This window comes from Bombus pascuorum, chromosome 9 (assembly GCF_905332965.1).
Source record: "Bombus pascuorum chromosome 9, iyBomPasc1.1, whole genome shotgun sequence".
NCBI lineage: Eukaryota > Metazoa > Arthropoda > Insecta > Hymenoptera > Apidae > Bombus > Bombus pascuorum.
Genome location: NC_083496.1, coordinates 2,675,530 through 2,699,099, shown reverse-complemented (window position 1 = coordinate 2,699,099; position 23,570 = coordinate 2,675,530). Strand labels below are relative to the sequence as shown.

Below are 23,570 nucleotides of genomic sequence, written 5' to 3'. Positions count from 1 at the left end.
CTCTGTATAGACATCGCTCGATGCTCGCATTCGCCGATACGCTACATCCTGCGATGAGTGTTAGCCTTGAACTAGTATGCCACTAGTTTTCGCGCATTTAGCGAATACCCTGCCGAGGCCTCTCCTTTCTGACTGCACAACTATTTTTTGACGTAGCTGGAAGTCGATGAAGTCACGGATATATTCGACGCCAGGTGGTTCGCGATGAAGCTCGTACGCGCGGTGTGTAACGATTCGTAGCTCCGTGCGGCTGAACTTACACCGACATCCATCGAACAAGCAAAATCGCCAGAAGTTTGACGTTAGTTTGTCAGGGAAATTTATTCGAATATGCGAAAAGTTTCCATATAACGCGACCTGGGCTAGGGATATTGCTCTTCCAATTTTCTTTCTTTTTTTCGGTGGAATGAGTTAACTCTACCTCGCCTAACAAGTTTGCATCGTGATATAACGCAGTTGTAGAAATTTCCGGGAAGTAGAAATCGCAACATGACTTTTAAACTCTGTGAACTGTGCTAGCACGAGTATGATTCACTGCAAGATCTATTTAAATCGATGAATCTTTGGCGGATTAACTCTTTGAGGTACGAAGATCTAGAATGTTTTGACAGTTAATGGCATGAAGTATTTCCGTTTATTGAGTTTCCGATTTTACATTTTTAAGTGTTACTATATTTGTTTCTTCAGAAATACTTACGCTTATAACGTTTACACTGTGGTGGACGGTGAGACGCGTTGTTGTTAAATTAACGACGAGACGAGTTAATTTAATTAACTATATTTACAGATATTTTAAAATGTAGAATACAAAGTTAATCGCAAGCTTGATGATATTCGTTATAAGATCGCGCGATACTGCCATACTGATACTAATTGTTATTCTGATTCGCCAGACTGATTCGTTATACTTATTCGCTCGACTAACTGACTCTTGAAAAAGTCGTTTATGTATACTGGCCGAGGGGGGTACCGGAAGGTTTGAACTTGTCGCCGCGAAATTGCTTTGTCCAGAGTTTGTTTATTACATTATGTGCGTCGTACAGTGTCGATCCTCTGTGACAAACAACTGTGCGAGGCATCTTCGTATCGAAACGTCCTAAGACGCATATGCCGCTACAACACCGACGATACGATATTTACGCGACTCGGAAGGTGTCTGAACAAATTATCTATGTGTCTATAAAAAAATGTATTTGATGGTTATACAAAAGGTACACAAAATTTTCGAACGGATTCTCATTTTTCAACGAAGCGTTATGCGCGTGAGATCGATGTAACGATTCGAAATTACATTTGCGAATCGTTCGAATTATACTTGTGACGCATGATATAGCTGGCATTATTCGAAGAACGAGACGTAGACAATATGAGGTAGCGACGGAGAAATTAGTTTCCTCTCCTGAGACGCTGAGCGAAACAAGTGGAAGTTAGATAGCTTGTTCGTCTAAAATCCAGTAATACTTTTCCCCCTGGTGGAGCAGGTTCTTTTTCGAATAGCTTGGTGTGCGAGTAAAAGTTCGTCGACGAGTTGGTCCCGGGCTGTGCACGTTTTGCGAGTAATTCAAGGGGACGACGTTCTTTGTCTCTGCAGTCACTTTTTGCTTCGTAGCACAGGCCCGTGTTGACGAAAGTATGAATATATTACGCGTCTCTCCGGTTGGATTTATGAACAGCGTGTAATTAATTCCGGACACAAACGCCCCGGGCTAATAACCAGAATACCTCGGAGGAGTTTACCTCGCGTTCGCGCGTTTTGCTTTTAAGCGCAAACCCTATCGCGCTAGGTTAATCTCGTTCGAACGTTCTTTTCGCGATGTATCGCCGTTACATTATTCGACGTGTGTCCAATCAGTACCAATGAAAATTTTATCAGGCTGTTCCAAAAGTTTGTATCGTCGATATACGATCGTTGTACGCTTCGTATAATTTGTATTTCGCTGCATTGGAAGATTATTTGTTACGAATTTGTACAAAATCAAAACATATCGCTTGGTAAATTTCTAGCCGCGATTCTTTCCAGTAGATTAAACGCAACACCCGAAGAAGACATCTGGAAGCGACGAATAATAAAGACAAGCAGAAAATATTGAATTTTTTAGCTCGAATATTCGATCCCCCTCGATTACCGTTTATCTTGATCTTTGCACAAGATTCTAGCGATAAGAAACCGAATACCCTGGGTTCTACAAAATCTATTTCAAGCTACCTAATCGGTGACGAGTTACTGAAAGAAACAGTGGTGCGTATTTGTTAGATAACGCACACATCGACCTTCGGCGATTTGGGTCTCGCGAAGGTCTCGAGCTGGCATTGAGCTTTTTTTGCGACTTTGACTCACTCAGTTTTCTTGCCGGAAGATTCTATCGCTCATCCCAAAACTTAAGAAAACCCTTATCGTTTTCCATGTTCCACGGTACATCGACGTGCATACGATCCTCGGTTGCGGACGATAGCGTCGTTAAATACGTTATAACATTCGCGACTCTTAAAACGGTAAACCTTAACAGTATCATCAAGTGAAGTCGCTATCAAGTCTAGACCCTAATGACGCATTTATGGTTCCGACTACCGACGATGTAATGTCCTCTGTAGAGGAGTCGATGCTAACGTATTGCAACTTGGTATCGTTTAATTTAATCGCTAACAATCATTTATTTTTAATCGCAATTAAACTTTCCGGACTGTTCGATATGTAAGAAGTCTGTTTCGTCCGATTACACGCGTACTGGCCAAGAATATCGTCACCGTTGACGAACGAAAGTTCCTTCGGTACTAACGAGAAAGTCTATGCAGATCCAATCAATACCGCTTGTTCCCTGGAACGATACGCCTCCGATCTTTTTCTCCCTATCTCCGGTTTTGTTCTTCGACTAAAGTTTTCCATGGGATGACACAGTTACGTCTTCTTGTCAATGGCTGTTCTCTCGCCCGACAATTATCCGCGAAAGTCCTTAATAGGAAATTTCCATGAAAATGCCAGTCTCCAGGCGTGTATCCATCGCTCTTCGATCCTGCGGTATGATCTCCGCACAAATTACGCACGATAACTCGTCATCGGGACGCCGGCTAATGCACCAAAAAGGAGAGAAAAATTTTAATCATCTCCATTCGAATTTTGCGAGAAGACTTTATCCGAGGCTCGTTTATCGAAGAGTAAGGTCCATCATCGTTTACATGTAGGGTAACTCACGAAAGTATTTGAACGCTATTACGTCTTGTATATATGTGTTGTACTGGCTCGGTTATATTGGCAAGATTAGAGACCAATTTGAAAATATACGTAGGAGATATTTATTACGAACATATATTTAGTAAAAAATTAATACAATACACTAGGAATAGTCATTTTGAACATACTATCAGAGAGAATTTTTATACTTGTACACTCGCTTCCTGCCACGTGTCCATTGCTATGGCCTGGGTCCTCGAGATAAGAAAAGGAGAACGTAGGATAACGAAAAGACGCAACCGTTTAATTTAGTTTAGACGACGTTGATCACGCGGTCACTTTACTACAAGATCACCGTGTACTCGTATAATCCGACGGTATCGAACGAAATAAAAGTCTTTCCTAGAGAATAAATGTTAAAGACGGTGGAATGAAATATGGTTTATTAATATATCAAGAAACTGACTACTTAAATACTTTCGCGATCTCCGCGAAATATATACCCGTGTTAAAATATCTTGCAGCTGACACCTTCTGCTACGTATATTTTCAGATTTGTTTCAAACTTTGCCAATATAATCACGATAGTCCTGTCTCGTTAAGATGCTAATGGAACTTTCAAATGTTCGGTATAGCGCGTATAATATATTCATAAAAGGCTCCTGTGCTGCGAACGTTCGCGATATCCTCGCCAGCTGCTCTATTTTATAGACAATAAAGGTTGATGATATCGCGTGACACACCATCGCGATAGTTTTCCTTCGCAATCGATATATTTGTCACGCTACTGTCTGAGCGGTTTGCGACGAGCGCTCAAGCCGGCGGATTAAGTTGGATGAGTTTGAAATCCGGATTTAGGATAGACCTTTCCGCGCGTCCACGAATCTGCGAACATTAAATCCAGCAGACATGGCTCTAGTCTCTCGTTTGCCCACGATGGTCTCTCATATAACGCCGCGAGAGAACGACTTCCATTTTACGTGTGTTACGTTGGAATGCAGTTTATACCACCTAACGATTGCTTCTTGTTGCAACTTGTTGAGGAACATCGTCAGCCAGTTCAGATTATTTGCTTTGAACTTTGAACGGCTTCGAACTTTTCGGACCTTTGACGTTCATTGTCCTTGCAGCTCTACATTATACGGTACTCTAAATAGGGTGCGGCCTTGGTTCGTAATTACGGCACGTTCTATCGAGGTATACTAAGTCCACGCTATTATTGCGCGTGATAAGTGGGGATTGAAACTAGAGTTGTGACTTTCAAGTAGTAAACGACTATGTACAGTCCTCTAGATCCAAATCTTGGAGCACTTAAGTCTCCAAGTTTAAATATTCAATTTGTTCAAATTGCATATACGATTGTTATATACCGTAGTTGGCAGCGAGAAATATTTTGAAGAATGCGCGTACAGGTCTGACAAGGTAATGAAGATATTATTTTTATGACAAATATTATTAAGAAAGACGAAATACGTCGATCATTGTTAATTTCTTTACTCGAACCTCGAAGCTTGGAAAACTACAGCTTTATACGTTCAGCGTTAAACGTTCAGCTTTCGACATTTCGAAAATTCAAGCCTTACAAATCACTGCCTCGAACACGCTACTCCTCGAAACACAAAAGCTCGACTCTCTCGACTTTTTAATCGCACATACAGAATTTCGTACACATTCGTTCACCGGTTATTAGATTCTGCAGCACGTACGAACGCATCCACGTGCATCTCGGTATGTACAGCTGGTGTTTCCAGATGACGCGTTTTAACCGTACGTAACTCGCAGTTGCCTCTGCCAGCAGCCTTAGTTTGCACCAGTTTGCTGCCGAACAAATATTGATTTTTGCAACTTGTTGCAACGAAGGGACGCGTATCTCGGTGGATCGAGGGCAATTCGAACATCGTCCAACCAGGGTAAAATCACGTTAATCCTACGAGTCGTTTCTCGTTCCACTTCCGCTTGCGCCGGCTTTATTAAAATTGGATCTAGCCAAGCTCCTCGGTGTCGTTCATTAGAATCGAGTACGATTCAATTGCACTGGCTTTTGTCGACTCGACTAAATTCGACGGCGCGACGGTAGGAGAGTGTTGCATTTAACGCGATGAGCTTCGTAGTACTCGATACCGGTCCCATTCGTGATAAGGTAATGTCAGCCTTGAAATACGTAACAGCTTTCAGATAAGCCTGTGTATATGTGTGTCAATAGCGAATGCTATAACCTGTATTATCGTTAGATACAGAAAGCTTGGGCCATTCAGGGGTGGCGATTGTTAGCCGAAGAACAAAATGCCCGAACCAGATAACACCGAACCGTATTTTTCTCGTTAAACGTTTTCGTTATTCTACTTAACTTCTGTACAATCGCTGTACTTGTCGAGTTTTTCCATTTGTTTGTTCAAGGTTTCTTTGTTCCGACGTTTCTTTCCACACACTTTGACAACGTGGTAATTGACCCGAGCTATCAAAGGAACGATTAATTAATCGGAATTGTGTTCGTGCAATTTTCTGCAGGTGTGTCCATGTAACACAGGAACAGGGCACGATATACCTGTAGCATATACGATACGTAGCGGAGGTAATTAAAGAATCCAGAACTATCGGAGACTGTAACGTTTTCGTCGAATGTCTAGCTATAAAATTGTACGGAAACTTGGTAGAACCAGAAAGAAAGTTTCTCAATAGCAAAACGCTGGTATCGAATATACCGGTTAAATATCGGTACACCTATAAACGAAAGCCACGCAGCAGCAGCAGCAGCAGCTTATACTTGGCCGTGGGATTCAATCTTTCGAGACGTTATTACCAGTAGCGAAACGAAACAGGATACCGTCGTACTTGGTTATAAATCGGCTGACTTGGAACACAATATAAAGCAGGGACGTGATCACGATCGCACCGTACTCCTGCGATCGCAAAGCTATTGTAAATATATCGCGAAGATAGTGGGCGTAGTTCGCCGACCTCGTGGTCGATTCCAGTCACGCGTCTGCATCGCAGATTTCAAAGTTTCTCTTGGCCATCAGTTTCCCTTGGATCAGATGTATAATGTAAGTCTGTAATCTTTCTGTAGTCTGTAAGTCTGTAAAGGGATGTATCTATATCGTACATTATACAATATAGAGGGTACTATATACTTTAACAGAGATCAAAGCATCGAGTAGCGCTCAGTGTACTTGCTAATATCGTAATTCTTCTGATATACACCGCAACCACCAGAGAATCGCACCGCAACAAGAAAAGGACACGATCTTCTTCAGCGCTCGCTCCACTGTCCTCTTGCATGATCGAAGTAATAACGTTATTAACATTTTACAAGCCTCGAGTTACGAATAATTGGTATTGTTACAATATCTTGCAGCGACGGTACGATCAGTTTGGTAACGAAACAAATGGAATTGTAGGAGTAAATTCTACAGAAAACGAGTCGTGTAATCGATTAAAAATTGGGCAACAGAGGTACGTATATGTATCTGCAATTTATAATTTACTAATTCAACAGCATTGGTTGGTAAATTATCGCGCAACGTGATTTTGGTTTCTAATATCTCGAATGATAAATCACTCAAATATAGTTTGCCTCATCGACGAGACTACTACCAGGTCCCGAATGAAATATTCTCTCTCTTCCTTGCTTCCTTTCTTCGTAATACCATAATGCCAATATTACAAGAGGAGCAACGCAATAACGCAAAGAATGCTTCCAAAAATGAAGATGTATCGAGAAGAACAAAATCGAAAAAAGAAGGAGCAAAGAGATGGAAGGACAGGAAGACAAGACTCGAGCGATAAAAAAGTAGCTTCGCAAGGACTATATCGTGGCTGGTGACCACGTCGATCGACTGGACCCCTATTACGCCCGTGTCTACGTCTCTATATAGTCGAGAGGATCCTTTATCGCGTTTTCCTGGTAGGTAACCAGCCGTTGGCAATCGACTTCTTCGCAAGCCGAGCCAACGTGTGCTTGTTGCACCCACACAGGAGGCGACGATTAAGGTCAGCCAAGCACTCGTCTGTACGGTCGCGCGAGCGAAACGATCTCCCTGCAGGAGCCTCGATGGAATTAGGGGAAGGCGGAGGGTAGAAACGGTGGTTTTGCCTTGGTGGTCGACGAGTCTATGCTTCAGGGCTCGTCTGAAAGTTAGCCGTGGCCGCTGGTTACGTTGTTCCGCGACTGGTTTGGACAATGAGGAGAAAATTCTGCGCTCGACCATGTGCCTGCGCCGTAGCCACACGGTTAAATTGCCGGCATAGCCGTTCCGTTTTGAATGGTAATGAGCAACGCGGCAAAGAACACAGTCTTTTCCTTCCTTCCTTCCTTCCTTTTGCTCGCCTCCTTTTTTCGACGGCCAGCGAACGTTTTTGGAACGAATGACGTGTGCACGAGCTGGGTCAAACGAGCGACCTCACCGAGCTTCCGGGGCTTGTGCAGCTACCAGGCAGATTAAAGGCGACTGCATTCAAAGTGCCGCTTGCTAGCAGCCACCAGCGAAGTCGGAATAAAATCTTGGAGCTGTTGAAGAAAAATAACGCGCGAACATCGAGCAAGTTTTTGACCACTGGCGGCTTTCGAGGTTCGGTTGGTGGTAGCGAGGTATGCTCGACGAAGATGGGATTTGTAAAAAAGCTATCGAATTTTCTTTTATAACATCGTAACTGTGACAGGCAATTTTAAGGATTCGTGTTATAGTTTTTTCGTCGTTATTTTTGTTAGAGCGTACGCCGAACACCGAACTGGAGAAATTTCGAGACTATATGTACTTATCGCGACTCGTGACTTATACGAACGTTACTGTTGTCGGAGACAATTGACGGTAGCCGAATTTCTTTGCTTCTCTCGCTATTCCCGTGTCAGGTACGTACGTAGGTAATAAAGTAGGTGTTATGTGTAATACAACTCTACAATTTTCTTATCTACGAAACAATACCTTCCATCTGGATTCTACAATTTTATGAAATTTATAGAAATTGACATACATACCAGGTATTGCGTTTACATAGGTTCTCATTCCTGTGTAATAATATTTTAGTAGAAATTTATTTATTTTTCTAGAAGCATCTCTCATTTGACGAAGACGTGGTTTGCGAAAAGGTCCTCTGTATTCTTCTACCATTTTATTTACGTATCCATTTCGGTATTTTTATATGGTTTTTACTGGTAGTATCCTTTTTATTATTTATGGTCAGAGACGCCAAAAAAGATGGTTTACGAGTTTCGTTTTCTTTGCAGCAAGATTCTTCCTCGTCGTCTGTCTCTGTTTTTGCAGAAAAATGCGCTGCTTGAACCGTTGTACGTATCTTTTTCCGTTGTGCCATTTAATGACGATCGCGCGAACGAGAGCGCGTTTCAACCTCCTCGTTCTCGCCGAAATAATAACGACAGTCGCTTTTGAATTTTGCTGCACCGCAGGAGTAATCTTACGGTGGAAGTTTTGCTCTGGAATTAGAGGACGCCGCAGCTCTTTGCAAGTTTGCGCGCACATTCTCTTTCGGAAGTTAGGTTTGCGGTGGCATTTGCATGGTTTCTTCTACCGGTGAGTAAAACGAGGGAAAAAAGGAATTTGCAACCAACCGAGCCGCAAGAAAATATCAAGTTAAAAATACCACGTTTTCGGAAGCAACTAATTTCCTCTTTGTTTTCCCACGAAAATTCCGACTTCTCGTAGCCCTGCAATCGATGAGATCAAAGAACAGCTTGTGCTTGCAGTGAAAACAACTCGCGCTCGTTAATAAATATCACGAGAAGCCACGTCTCAATCCTCTCTTTCTCTTTTCCCTTTGGCTCTTACGCCGTTCAGAGTGTAAAAAGCCCCTCATTGTTTGAAACGATCTCTGTATTAACGTATAGCTTCAATTTCAATATCAAAGCGCGTATATATAGTTTGAATTTCCCAACGAACTCGTAAACGAAGATTACAGAAGAAAGCACGATAAGTACATTTTCATCGATTTTCTGATTTTAATTCGCTTCATAATTAAACAGGAATATTTTAATACGAGTACGAATTAGTCGAAGGTAGAAAGAACGTACGAGGTTCGGACGTCGTTGTTGGCAAACTTCTGTAGAAACCAAAGGTATCACCGCTGAGGCGAACGATAACGTTAATGCCTTTAATATTTTGATGCTATAGGGACAATACATTTTAATTCGCTTCATGATTAAACGGGAATATTTTAATACGAGTACGAATTGATCGAAGGTAGAAAGAACGTACGATGTTTGGACGTCGTTGTTGGCAAACTTCTGTAGAAACCAAAGGTATCACCGTTGAGACGAACGATAATGTTAATACCTTTAATATTTTGATACTATACGGACAATACATTTTAATTCGCTTTATAATTAAACGGGAATATTTTAATACGAGTATGAATTGATCGAAGGTAGAAAGAACGTACGAGGTTCGGACGTCGTTGTTGGCAAACTTCTGTAGAAACCAAAGGTATAACCGTTGAGACGAACGATAATGTTAATGCCTTTAATATTTTGATGCTATACGGACAATACATTTTAATTCGCTTTATAATTAAACGGGAATATTTTAATACGAGTATGAATTGATCGAAGGTAGAAAGAACGTACGAGGTTTGGACGTCGTTGTTGGCAAACTTCTGTAGAAACCAAAGGTATCACCGTTGAGAGGAACGATAATGTTAATTCCTTTAATATTTTAATACTATACGGACAATACATTTTAATTCGCTTCATGATTAAACGGGAATATTTTAATACGAGTACGAATTAGTCGAAGGTAGAAAGAACGTACGAGGTTCGGACGTCGTTGTTGGCAAACTTCTGTAGAAACCAAAGGTATAACCGTTGAGACGAACGAGAATGTTAATTCCTTTAATATTTTAATACTATACGGACAATACATTTTAATTCGCTTCATGATTAAACGGGAATATTTTAATACGAGTACGAATTGATCGAAGGTAGAAAGAACGTACGAGGTTCGGACGTCGTTGTTGGCAAACTTCTGTAGAAACCAAAGGTATCACCGTTGAGGCGAACGATAACGTTAATGCCTTTAATATTTTGATGCTATACGGACAATACATTTAAAGTTTGGTATCATGGGATTAATCGAAGAGAATCGCAAAATTGCTCGCCTATAAAACTTGCGACGTATGCGAATTCGTATTCTTCAGCTGTAGTCGTCAAAGGCAAACGCTTTATTGATATAAAAGGCGAAGCTTGATTTATGAATATTCGCCAGTGGTCGATTTATCAAGGAACATTCATACTGTCAAGAATCTATGGCGCCTCGGTTCCTCTTCTTTTCAATCTGCCCGTGCTTCTTCATTGATGTACTCCAGGAAGATGTACGGTGCCTCTAGTTTCAGAATGGCAAGCTCGATGATTAAAGACTTCATAGAAATTATGAGACATCCAGTTGTCGCGGTTTTCACAGCTGCGCCAGTGTGCACATATGTATATGTATTCCTTTGATGCTGGCCTCTTGCTTTCTCTGTTTCTCCTTCTCTAAAGTTAACCTACCAGTTGCGTTTATATCAGTCACACGGCCATAGTGGAAGACGAAGGGAGGATGCTGAAGGTGACTGGTACGTGAGGTAGGTCAAACTCGTGGCACCGCGTGGCACGGAATAGAAATGAGGAACGAAGCTGAAGATCTCTCGTGCACCGATTACTTACCTTCAGCATTCTCGAGAACCGGCCATTGTGAGAGGTCTCATAAAAGCTGCAGGCACCGTGCTCCCTGAGAAAAAATACCAACATTTTCTAAAGTCCCTGGGCTCTGCCTCGAGCTTTTTAGTAATCAAAACAACACGCTCTTACGTAATTGTTATGTTATTTAAATGCTACCCGAGCTGTCTCCGTGGAAGCACAGTTTACGAAGGACTTGGATATCTTTTCACCTTTGACAGGGTCCGATGGGGGTGGTTTTGAGAAGAGAAGGATCAGTCGGACGTTCTATGTCAATTTACCATGGCTACCTGTCGTATCTATTTATCTATACGTCTACCATAAGTTACTTTTTTGTTGCATTCATTTTTATATAAAGTCATATTTAGCTTGAACTCTTATCTAGACAATTAAAATTCTAGTTTATTGATAACAAAAAAATCTGAAGCTTTAATAGGTGAAAATTTTGCATGAATTTCGACGCAAGAATATTTTCTGATATTTTCGCTAAAAGGATGAAAAGAGTCGTTGGAAGGAACATGGTAACGAATACTCGGTTATCTACATTAAATTCAGGTATTTAACAAACCGTGATTCGGTTAGTCCGATTATTAATCTATAATCAACCAAATATAACCTTCGCGATGTTATGAAAGTGTCAGAGAATTATTTTTGGATGTTTGTGTTTCCTTCTAATAGTCGTCGTGTAACGAACATCTTGTACGGATGAGCGGTCCGACGTTTCGGGATAATTTGTCACCGATATTTATATCGAGACGAGGAAGAAACTGAAGAAAAATACGAGAGAGAAGCTACCTATCGCGAGGGTAGGTCAGTCACGGAGAATTCAACGGAAAAGAAGAAAGAAGAAAAAAATACCTCGAAGGGGACGTCGTTACTCCATCCGCCTTCGTTGCTTCGTTTCTTTTTCGTCGGTACGCCCGAAGCTTTTCTTTCTTTTTCCGTTGTACGCATCTGTCTTTACCCTGTAATCGACGCTCGACCATAAGCGGCGCCACGATTTTCCCAAGACACAGATGCGTGCAAACGTTTCTCGCCAATTATGAAAATTTCAAGGATCTAACTCGCACGATGCTCGTCGATTTTTCGTTCGATGTGGTGAAACAGCTGTGGATACCTCTTCTCTCCTCGCCGTGTTCTCGTCGATTGGCAAATTTCTACATTTTCCACCGTTGAAATTTCCCTCGAGAAATAAAAAGAGAATATCGAGATCCGTCTTGAAAGGCTCGCCGTTCTCTCGTGCCAATCCAAACACAGCCTTCGTTCTTCTATTCTCCACACAAACACGTAGATGTATGCATAATGGGCACAACGAAGAAAGAAGAAAGTATATGATTACAGGAATTGTCTGATTCGAAAGTTCAGCGAATGAACGAAACGCGAAGCTATCGCGTTTATAAACATTTCCGTTCACGAGTTTTAATTATGACACTGACTGGAAAGCGGGGCTAGCGTCGAGAAATGATTAGGCACATACGTAAGCCTTTAACTATCGTTATCTAGTTTGGAACCGATGCAGACAGATAAGACCCATGGAATCTAACGATAAATAAAGAATTTATACGATATATTGAAACAGTCGAAACAGGAAATCGTTTGTGTATAATAACTTTAAATCTCTTCTTGTTTACGACTACTATGTTTTATCGTTGCTTTAACCAATCCCAGCTACTCTTGTTATGTCCCATTCTAACTACAAACTTCGACTGACATTTTAAGCAAATGTTTCCGCTTAATTCGTGCAAAATTTTTGCAACCAGAGAAAGAGATTCGCATGTACAACACGTACGATTGTTAATTCATACCGATCACGTTCCTCCTGCGAGTCTTAAAAGTAGTTTCTAGAAATTGTTACGTCGCATCGTTGCCTCGCACGAATGCTAACAATTTGCTTCGTTTAAACGAATTGTTACACTTGTCATATGGAATGAAAACGGTGTGCTAATGCGTACCGATGAATTGGTACACGGCGAAGTAGAAACGGGCCGTGTCTGGTCGGGCATTCAATTTGGCCTTTCAATCCGACGCCTCGCAGTCACAAGCGTGTCACGCTTATTAGATCGCTTCTAACCTGGTTCTAGGCTTCTTCTTCCGGTGTGTATCAGCCGAATGAATAGTCGGACGAAGATCCCAGCGAATCGACTCGGTTGCATACACGCTGAGAATATGGCAGGACCGTACTCGAGGGAAATACGTAGGTTTCCAGGTATTCCCGACACACAGTCTCCTCGTAGTCGAGTGAAACGTTTCTTGGATCGTGTCGGGGTAAATTGACGTCGTAATTGTGACGCTTCATCACTTTTTCACACACTCGTAGCTGGCTGAATGGGATTGGGATGAGATTCCCGGCCGGAATCAAGGAGCGTGGCTTCCTAATAATAGAAAAGGCTTGCCAGGGGGCATCAATCGACGGAAGACTCCGCCACGAAAAGCCCCGGGACCTTATTTAATTCATCAGCCGTGTTCTCGACGGCTTAACACGATTAATCCTGAGTCGTTTATAAAACTCGATGAATAGCCGGCAGAATACGGCACGATATAAATCAGAATAAACAAGAGCTCTTCCTACAGACGTATCACGTTCACCGTATGTTTTCCTTCGCACATTTTTCCCCAATAAATCTTGCGAGAACGTTATATCATTTTACAGCGTGCGAGCTGGCTACGCGTTCGTAAATTCTTCATCGAATATTTGAGAGACGTATCACGAGCCTCGTTTTATAGATTAGCTCATTTTTCGAAGCTTTAAGTAATATTTCATTCGATTCCAACCATATCTTCGTTGCATCGTAAGCCTCGCGTATCGATGCTTTTCGAGTCGTATAGATTGGTTTTAACAGTCTTCGAACGAGATTCAATTTAGTCGGTTCACGATTCGTGGCTGCCGATTTTAGCCACATTCGAATCGTAGGGCCGGCTGTTACCGTTCCCGAATCGTGCAACCTAATCCCAACAATCCTAAATGGTGCGATCTAATCCTGAGGATCCCGAGTCGTAGAGGGCCGAGACGGTGCAACTTCTGAAATTGGCTTCGTTCTCGTATACTTGGGTTCGCGACGAAACGCTTCAACAGTTTCTGTCCCTACCGTAACAATGACGTAAGCTTTATAACCTTCTATCTCGTGTCTATCTTTTCGTATCTGCTTCGCTTCTAGAGTAAGTTTTTACGCTATATATCTTTCTTGGAAAATAAATTCAAGCCTACCTGGGTACTAATAAAGAAGTACACTAATCCTATCGACTATTCAAACAAGCACGAGGTTTCATTAAAGCGTCTCCTTGGCCGACCTGTTCTCTTTCACGTCTGCTTCGTTCGGTGTCTTTGACTACTCTAATCGTCCATCTTTCTGATTAGACCATTTGGAACACCGTTCCAAGCCAGAAATCAAAGTTTTTTCCTTCCCTTTTTCCCACTATCGATCATTCGTTTCGCTCTTGGCTCGAGAATTTTATTAAACGATTCAACGACATAGATTCCATTAGCATATCTGTCCGCTGGATACTTTTCTTTCTTTGTTCCGGCTACGAAATACCGTTTTAAACGGAACAAAAGAAGCAGTCGATGGGATTACCTATATTCTTATCGCGATCCCTGACCGTTTCTTCTTTGGTCGTATCGTTTAAGACGAGAGAAAAGTTGGGAGACGCCTTTGTTAAAGATGGACGGTACGAGGCGAGAAATAGGGAGGCAAGAACGCGGTCGTATTGAATTTACACGGCGCTACACACGCAGAAATGCAACAAAAGATCTCGTATTCGAGTTTCGGACCGTACAAAGGAGCTTTACTTTCTTCGCTCCAGATGGAAACGCCGGATAATTAAGTCCGAGGTGGGTACGTGCATTTCGTAGAAGCAAACACCGTATACCCTCTATCTGGCATGTTCACGAACCATCCCGCGATTCTAATGAATCGTCCATTACGTACTCGCGTTACATACCGTTTGTTTGCCGAGCTACGTCTCCGCAAATACTCGATATATTCCGGACAGATTCTCGCACACGATTAACTCGTTCTTACGGTGAACATTCTACTTTTGGATCGAGACCGCAGTTATCTTTGGAGATTCGGGTCTTGAGGAATTTCGTCTTTTTCTAAGGATGGAACGATAATTTGAGTCATCAACGATGGCGCAAAAATAAACCTACCTTGTGTTTAATTGAAATACTCGGTTTTTTAATTAGGTTAAAGCTTGCGCTGTTTACAGAAGGTATTTGCATGCACGATCGTATTGTTACAGCATGTACGTACTAATTAATTGCTTCCAAGTAACGTTAAGATTTGTACCATTTAGTGCTTTCGTATGACTACAAACATTTGAATGCAGAATCTTAGGATACAGCACCTCGTTGGATAAATACGCGCAAATACTTTTCCTGGGCACCGAGTAATCGTAATTCATAAATTCAGATTTAAATATCTTAAACGAAACGCTCCAGAACTCTGCCAAAGAGTAGTTAAAAATTAAACAGATGTTAATCTCGCTTACGTACACCAGAAACATCACCGATGTTACAGTCTCCTTTGCTACGATTCTGCCACATTTCTCGATATTTTTACCCAGGCACGATAAAACTCTGGGTAATATTGATGACGACCATTTAAGAATTCTTTCGATTGAATCAGATACTTTCCCATTTTCCTTTCGCTGACGATCTCAGTTACCATCGAGACGCAGCGATTCAGCGAGAAAGCGAATAATAAATGCGCGTTATTTTCCTCTAGCTTTGGGATTCTGTAAAACGTAGAGGAAAATAGACCGTAGCTGATTGTGAGCTATCCTTCTCGCCCGCGAAATTGATGACACCACGATTTCAAGTTCGCGACGGGATCTGGATGCCGAGTAACTTTTCCGAGAAAGCTCTTAAAGGAAGCTCTTCCTTAAAAGGTCGCCTCTTGTTCCTGCGTCGGTGAATATACCGTGAACCGTGTTCATCGACGATGTGGACATTTTTGCAAGCGACGTGTATCCGATAAAAATTGTTTGTTCAGGCTTTGTTAATCTCGACGAAAAAATATAGTGGCATCATAAATTAAGGCGTTAAGTGAACACACTAGTTTCCTCCTCTTTCATTAAAACGTATTATCAAGTATTTTTTCATTTTTTATTTCTTGTACGTTGAAACGTTCAAAGTTTCCTGCCACTTTTTACTTTTTAAACATAGCGACGTTACATATACTTGTTACGAAATAACGACAAATATCTTTGTTGAAGTGATCGCCACTTCTAAGGAAACTCTACATCTGGTCTTCGGGTTTCTCAAGTGCTAAGGTCATCGATAGCGCATAGACAAAAGAATGCGTCGATGTCGACAAACCATAAGCGGTACAGGTGCGACGTTGGTTTCGGGGTTCTTTTAGTCTCAGGGTAACATTGCTAGCGTGAGGATCTGGACCAGCTTACATTATATTCCACACTTTGTACTTTAATATTCACAATATATATGTCGGGTTGGCGTTAGGGGCGTGTAATGAGTCTTCGCCGGTGTTGTTGCACAAACGTTTATTACACAGACACAGTTGGTACAAGATCGACAAGCGGCCGCGGTAACTAGACGCTAATGACAATGATCCTAGGTTCGATATGGCGAATCCACGGTCTACGGGATAACGAATATACTTTGCTTCGAAGTCTAAGTCGAACTTGACTCCTCGTGATACAAGGATCGCTTGATTAGCTCCTTGCTAAGACGTAGGACTATTCACCGATCGTACAAACACACTAGGTATATAGCTAATGAGACTGCAAGAAAGGGAAAAGACTTTTTCCGTCACGACGACGCAGCAGAGGAAAGCTATGATGGGATGTGCCTAAGGGCACGAGATCATCGGATTCGTCAAAGAAAGCCTCCGCACGGAGGGTGAGGGAAATAGACGTTGCTGTTAATTGGTTAATTTCTATGTTGGCGGTTAGAAAAGGATGCTAGCCGCCCTTGAGAGAGAGTTCCTAGCGGGAAGCGTCGTACGTGAGGAAATCTGATCTCCCATATCTTCCCGCAATAGGTGACAGATTTACGGGCTGATAGAATAAAGACTGTTTGTCAATCTGAAGGACTTTAGTTAACTAGGTCCTAAGATTTGTAGCGGTTCCTCGGACTATCTGAGCATAAACTGTGAATGATGCATCGGCATCTGGCGATCATCTTACTCAAAGAATGCGGTCTGTGTGTGGCGAGCCACGGGGCTGTTGAAACGTTTTATTGTCAAGTGTGGGTACTGCCAATTCTTTAAAGGAAAGTTATGTAACTTCATATCTCTGTTAGGCGGAACGTTCATCCCGCGACCGTGGCTACGCTTCGGCGACCGATTGTCGCCTCGAGCCTAAAAGCTCATTGTCACAAGTTTCGAATGACTGTGATTGGGTTATTTCGTACATGCTACGGTATTAAGGTTTTCCAAGTAACTCTAACGGGGAGCCCGGTGTCCTTTCATCTCCGACATATACATACTTACAATACCTTACAATTTACCCAGGCATTTCTTTAATTCCACATACTCCGAATAACCTTACAATCTTAAATCGAAAGAAGAAAGACGATATACCGTTGCTCCATAGCGATCGTAACCCAGGTAACGATATAGCGGGATCATAAGTTATCGCATCGGAATGAACGATACCGTTGACGTCGACCGATACCGCCAGTGTCATTCGATCGCTCGAAACATTTGTAGTTTTCCGTTCCACTAGCTTCGCAATCTCGTAAATCGTAGCCCGGGCTATAATTACCGTACTGATACAAACTGACCTGCAGCTACAAAAGAACTACTTCTCACTTGACACCTTACACTTCCTGTAAGGCTCGAACACGCTATCTCTTCTCGGATCTTCCGAAACCCATGTACTTTTCAAGCCTGATTAACTCTCTGACTTTGCTATATCTCTTTCACACTAAAGTACATCAAAGAACCCTGTTCACCGTGTTCTGCGTGCGACAGACCCGTTAGCGTCCTGTTCACGAATTACCGGCGAATTGTTCGCGAATTGTTCGCGAGCTTCGACGCTCAAACGCTAAACGTCCGAAACTTCAACACGCTGCTACTTTCGTTTTATTATATTTTCGCCTTCCATAGAGCTTTGTCAGCTCAAGAGTTTTTTTTTTTATTATTTTATTTTGGTTATTTTACAATTTGTCCTTATGGACATTTGGTAAAGTGTTATATCTTGTTGGTGAAGAAAAAAAAATAAAAATAAAAAATAAATATAGCATGTGGGCGGCTACCCCCAGCGGGGTGCCAGCTTCGTTTTTTCTAAGTTATATCTTTTATGAGGTCTATTGGGTGTTTCCTTTTTAGTCTTCTTGCGATATTTGTTGTGTTGCACGTTTCAGCTGCCAGCTTGTTCGAGCTCAAAAGTAGACAAATTTCCAGCCATTTTTTAAATACCTCAAGCTCTGCATTTAAAAGGAGCGATTTTTATTTTTAATTACATCGTATGAAAGTCCTCCTGTTCAATCGTAAAGTGTCATAAATTCGAGAAACCAATAAAAATGCACTTGTAGTGTTATTCTACTGTAACCTTCAATTTTGATCAGTGGGACGTAGCTCACGATTCGTGAGTCGACTGTTTCGACTTGTCTGAGCACGAGACTATCCTCGCGGAAGAAATTGCAGCTTAAAAGTGTGCTTGGCAAAGCGCCACGCTGCGTCATCACTCGTATCGTTGGGACTCGAGTTCACCGGCGAGCTGCTACAGGTAAACATCTACCTGATCCTCAAACGTTTTCAATTATCGGTTTGGTTTCGATAGGAGAGAGTCAACGTTTTATTCGGTACTATGGATTTCGCACCCGTATGGCTGCAACGTCTTCGAATGACTTCATCCATAATTCTTTCCCCGTTTTATTCTTCGCTTTATTAAACTTTAACCCTGGAACGTCGCACTGGGATCTTTCGCGTCTGACGATCTCCATACATTTTGAACATATAAAGAATTTTGTAAATTTGATGCTAAGATATTTTCAAACGTTTTATCGTTGGCGAGTTCAATATTAAGAAACCCAAAACCGCTGGGAAACAATTAAAGAATCCTTTTATTTACAATTATTTTGTATTGCTGCAACTAAAATTAATATCCTACATTTCTATCCTATACGATTGTTATTTAGAATGAAATTCTGTTTCTAAACGTTGTTCGCCTTACTACAAATTTTATCTCTGAAACTACTTTCATCGGATAACAATGTAGAGCCCAACGACGGCTCGTAACGTAAGACGCATTGTGACGGCTGGTAGTTCATCGTAAATATAAAAAGTTGATGAAGTAGCCAGGGATAAAAAATGACCCGGTTTCTTCCGTATGAACGAAATAAGTTGTTGAGTTTTTCAACGAGTGTTGCATTATTTTCAACAGCTCCGTGATGTTTATAACGGAGGCGGAAAATTGAGAAACGAATTGCTCGACGTTTAGTCCATTCTTCAAGCGGTAGTAGGATGCTGTATCTCTTTTCGACGCGTGTCTTAACACGCGCAAACATAATTTTCTCGCTCTCTCGTATTCCGTCCGATGTTCCGTACCGTTAAACGCGAGATTGCTGGAATACTCAGTTTCCAGCGTGAAATAAACCATAAAACGCTAAGAAATCGACGAGGTCTTCGAAATTTCAATGGGAAACGAGATCCATGTATTTTCATTGAACTTATATAGCAGCTTTTAACTGGTTTCGATGTTTGTTGCTCTTCTGATCGACGAAGAGTTATAGGTATTCAGGTTCGCAAATATTTAGATAATCGAACGTATGCACAATTATGACGCAACTTTAGAATGCCGCTCGATTTTCTCCCACTTTTATACTCGTGTGGAAATCCAACCTTTCGCAATTGCGATGCGACCACTCGTAAACATCTAGCCGAAGTGCTGAACATATCTATACGTTTATCATGATTGATTTTATTGGCACTTCCATCTTTACGTTTCTAAATACAGTGGTGGCGCAAACTTTCAGCATTTTCAAGTATTCGACGCTCCAAAGATCTCGAGGTTCGACCGTAGGACCGCCTTCGAATATTTACATCGAATATTTCCCAAATATCTAAACGAAAAATTTGAACGTCTCGATTTTCTTCATTTTCGGAATTTCGACCCTTCAACGTCAAACATCTCGAGTCTTGACTGTACGTCCGCTGAAATATTTGCATCTCCTCCCATCGTAATCCTTTCTCAACCCTCTCAATAATGTATTAAACGACAAATGTACTGACCGCTTTATGACGCTGTAGCTGGACTTTTACATCCTTATTCCGGATGCGTGTAGAGTAAGAGCTGCAGGAAAATTGTCGGATTTGAATTTGCGATATAGTCAGAGAAATATTTCACGTGCAACCTCGGTCGCTTTTACGTGACGCGTATGCCGGAACATCCTACCCTTTATTATTTTGCACGATGGAATTTATTCTGTACATGTAAAACGCGATTTTTCTCGATGTCAAGCTCTTACGAAACGATGAAACGAGGTGGATGTAGGAAAATGCAGTTAAACTCTATTTAATCCTGCACAGCTTGGGCCTGGTATTTGACAGATACACGCGACATCTTTTTATAAATATTTTTAAGTAGAAAGCTTGTCGACCAAGAGTAGCTGTCGTACGATACATCAAATTTGTATATGTTCACTGTATGAATATAAATGTGTATCGCGTTACATTTTCGGCATAATTGGGTGAATGTGAAAAATTTCTATATCTCGAACATATACTATTATCATTTGCGACGGATGTCATCGCTACTTTATACATCTATCAACAGAGAATTTCCATTAATTTATTTAATTGTTCATCCATCATATTATGTTTTTACAGTGAGTATACATGTATACGTAAAATATCTAAATCTGTCACGTTTATATCTCGTTTACGAATATATCTCGCTCAATAATAACAGTAGGTAAATGGTATTCATGTTGATAAACATAAACGTTTTTTTAATACCTTGTGACCAAATAAATATTTTCTAGCTTCTATTATGTACGTTTTCAGATTGCTTTCAAATCCAATCTAGACGTGAAAATCTGGCACGTCGTATCTCATTTAAGAAGAAACGATGCTTCAAAATATTTCATATAACGTACGCGATATATACACAAGAGATTTGCGTAGTTTCATTTCCATAGAATTTTTATCACAGCCATCTCCATAAGCGTAAGAAGACATTCATGAAATTTTCCTAAAACATGTCTCGTATGTTCTGTTACAGGAAGTGTTGCACGCGATCAGCGCACCCAGCGGGCAAGTTCAACGCATCGTTATTTTCAAGAAGAACGGCGTTCAAGCAATGGTGGAATATCCTTTGCAATACACGTTGGTCCACTCGATGGATCTCGTTTCACGTGTGAAGCACGAGCTTCGCGAAGCGTGATAAACGGTCTTAAAGCTCGAGAGGATCTCTCTGACATGGCACACTTTCTTTTTCCTTTTTGCTCTGTGTCTTTGTTTTTCTTCTCTTTTTTTTCTTTTCTTCTTTTTTTTTTTCTCTCGACAAAACGGCTATCCGTTGGTGAAGTTTGTCAGTCACGCGCCACCGTTCCAATGCGATCAAGATTTATAAGCGGAACTAGCGAGTGACACGGTTACAGGATCTTCCGACTGCCGCGTCACTCACTGTAAGCCTCTGATACCTTGGCCCGAATATCGACGAGTTACTTGTGCCATAGTGGATGAGCGTTGTACCCAGTTAAAGATGGCTCTCGTCTATTTGGAAATTACCGAGGGCTCGAGGACGTTCGAAAGATCTTTCGATACTTATAAATTATTCGGATAAATATATTATTTTCTAGAATCTTTGATCATCGAACTGGGGCCATATATAATTTTCGACATTTTTAATCTTTTTCTTTTTCTTCTTCTTCTTTCTTTTTTCTGGGTGAAATCGAGATATTCGTTTAGATATTAGGTTGTCCGAAAAGTGTCTTTCTTTTACAGACACGTCTTTTACAACAGCGCATCTTTATACGAACATGAAACCTAATCTGTCGAACGTTGTAACGTTTATCTTGATAGAACAAAATGGATCGTACGTAATTCGATGAAATAACATAAAACTAAAAATGTTGTGCATCCATTATTTCTTTATAAAGCGAAAGAAACTTTTCGGACGACCTAATATTTACGTCGAACAGGTAGTTACGATTATTATCTTTGGAATCAGAGCTAGTCGTAATTTTCGACGTTCTTATTTTATTTATTTATCTATTCATCTAGTAAGCTCTAACAAGCTTTATTTCCACGTAATGGCGAAGTTTACCATGGAATTATTCAGATGTTATACACGCACGTGTTGATAATTTATGCTTATCTTTCTTGTTCCGATACGATTCATAGAATTTTCAAACACGTAGTTTACACACAAGAAGAGAATAATTTGGCAAGTGCAAACGATGCAGCCCTCGTACGCGATTATTCCTAAGTTTCCAAAATTTCAAAGAGGCACGTAGCGTCGAGTAACTCATAAAGTCGAGAGGCGTAGCAGCAACTCGTTATTAAAACTCAGCCGTAAAACGACGTATGAGATATTCGATCTTTTCCTGGAGATGTACATTCGTCGACTATTTTTTGAATTTTTTTTACTTCGAATCCATAGCACTCAGACTATCTTTTATCCATTCTCCGTTGTTTCTTCCAAGTCCTGCGACAGTTTTTATATTAACCGATAGATTCCTAAAAAGATTCACTTGTTACAAGTCGTTCATTTTCTCGTGAAAGGCAAAATTAGACGAGCATCGATTCGTCAAATTTCCAATTTCTTATTTCTTATTTTTAATAATTTTTATTTTCTTAATTTTTCTTATTTCTGATTACTATTTTATATTTTTAAACTTGTGCTTAGTATTTCAACTCACGTGAGATCGTGACGCGTAATATTCGTATCGAGTTACTCAATTTTCATTTGTACTTTTTTAACGCTACGAGCAAAAACCACATCAATTAAGATCTAACTCGAACGTAATCCAAACTAGTGCGATCACCCACGATCCATACTAGTTGAGAATTACGATAAATCGTAATCTGGAAGATTTTTCTATTTCGCTTAGCCATAATTTTGATGGATTTCAAATGAATCGCACCATGTCGAAACACGTGGGAGTCCTCTCGGGGTTATAAATAGAAACTATTCGTTAATTTTTACTATTACCCAGAGCTGTCTATATATTCTTAACTAAATCTTTCGATAACCACGTTCGACACGGTGGAATCGGCAACAAGAGCAAAGGAGACGCTTCACGGAGCAGACATATACTCCGGTTGCTGCACGCTGAAGATCGACTTCGCCAAGGTAAGTCCACGAAATCAATCGTACGCAAAGAAACAAATTAATTCTCCGTTCTGTTCTCTGTATCTCGAAACCGCCTTCGAAAAGATTCCAAACAGTTGCCGCCGTGTATAGTCGAAGGTCGGCCTTAGAGGCAACGCGATTTCGTGGTAAAACGTATGAAAAAATAAAAGAAAATAAGCCACTCGAGGGCCTCGCTGTTAATATTCATGAGAGAGAATCCGACGGAGAAATGCCTGCGCAAATAATGGAAACGCTCTAGATTCACGGTTCCCTTACGTAACTGTGGAGAAAAGGAGTGGCGGTAGATAGGCCCCGGCGCACTTATCGTACCATAAAACTCGAGGAAATTTGTCGGTTTCATTCATTTTACGTGCTCGTTACATATTCCAATTACCCACGGTACAAGCGGCTCTGCCACGGTGACGACATTCTTTTCAATATTTCATTCGACGTCTAATTAGCAAATCCAACAAA

The 23,570-nt window shown here is 41.1% G+C and overlaps 1 protein-coding gene across 2 annotated transcripts in view; it reads left to right on the top strand.

The window, feature by feature from the left end:
* Positions 1 to 23,570, top strand: part of LOC132910277 (heterogeneous nuclear ribonucleoprotein L) — a 168,651-nt gene that overhangs the window by 42,028 nt on the left and 103,053 nt on the right. For both annotated transcript variants that reach the window (XM_060965835.1, XM_060965836.1), the window contains exons 4-5: positions 21,021 to 21,106; positions 23,000 to 23,096. In XM_060965835.1, the coding sequence (XP_060821818.1) occupies positions 21,021 to 21,106; positions 23,000 to 23,096 (183 nt within the window). The remainder of the gene's footprint in view (positions 1 to 21,020; positions 21,107 to 22,999; positions 23,097 to 23,570) is intronic.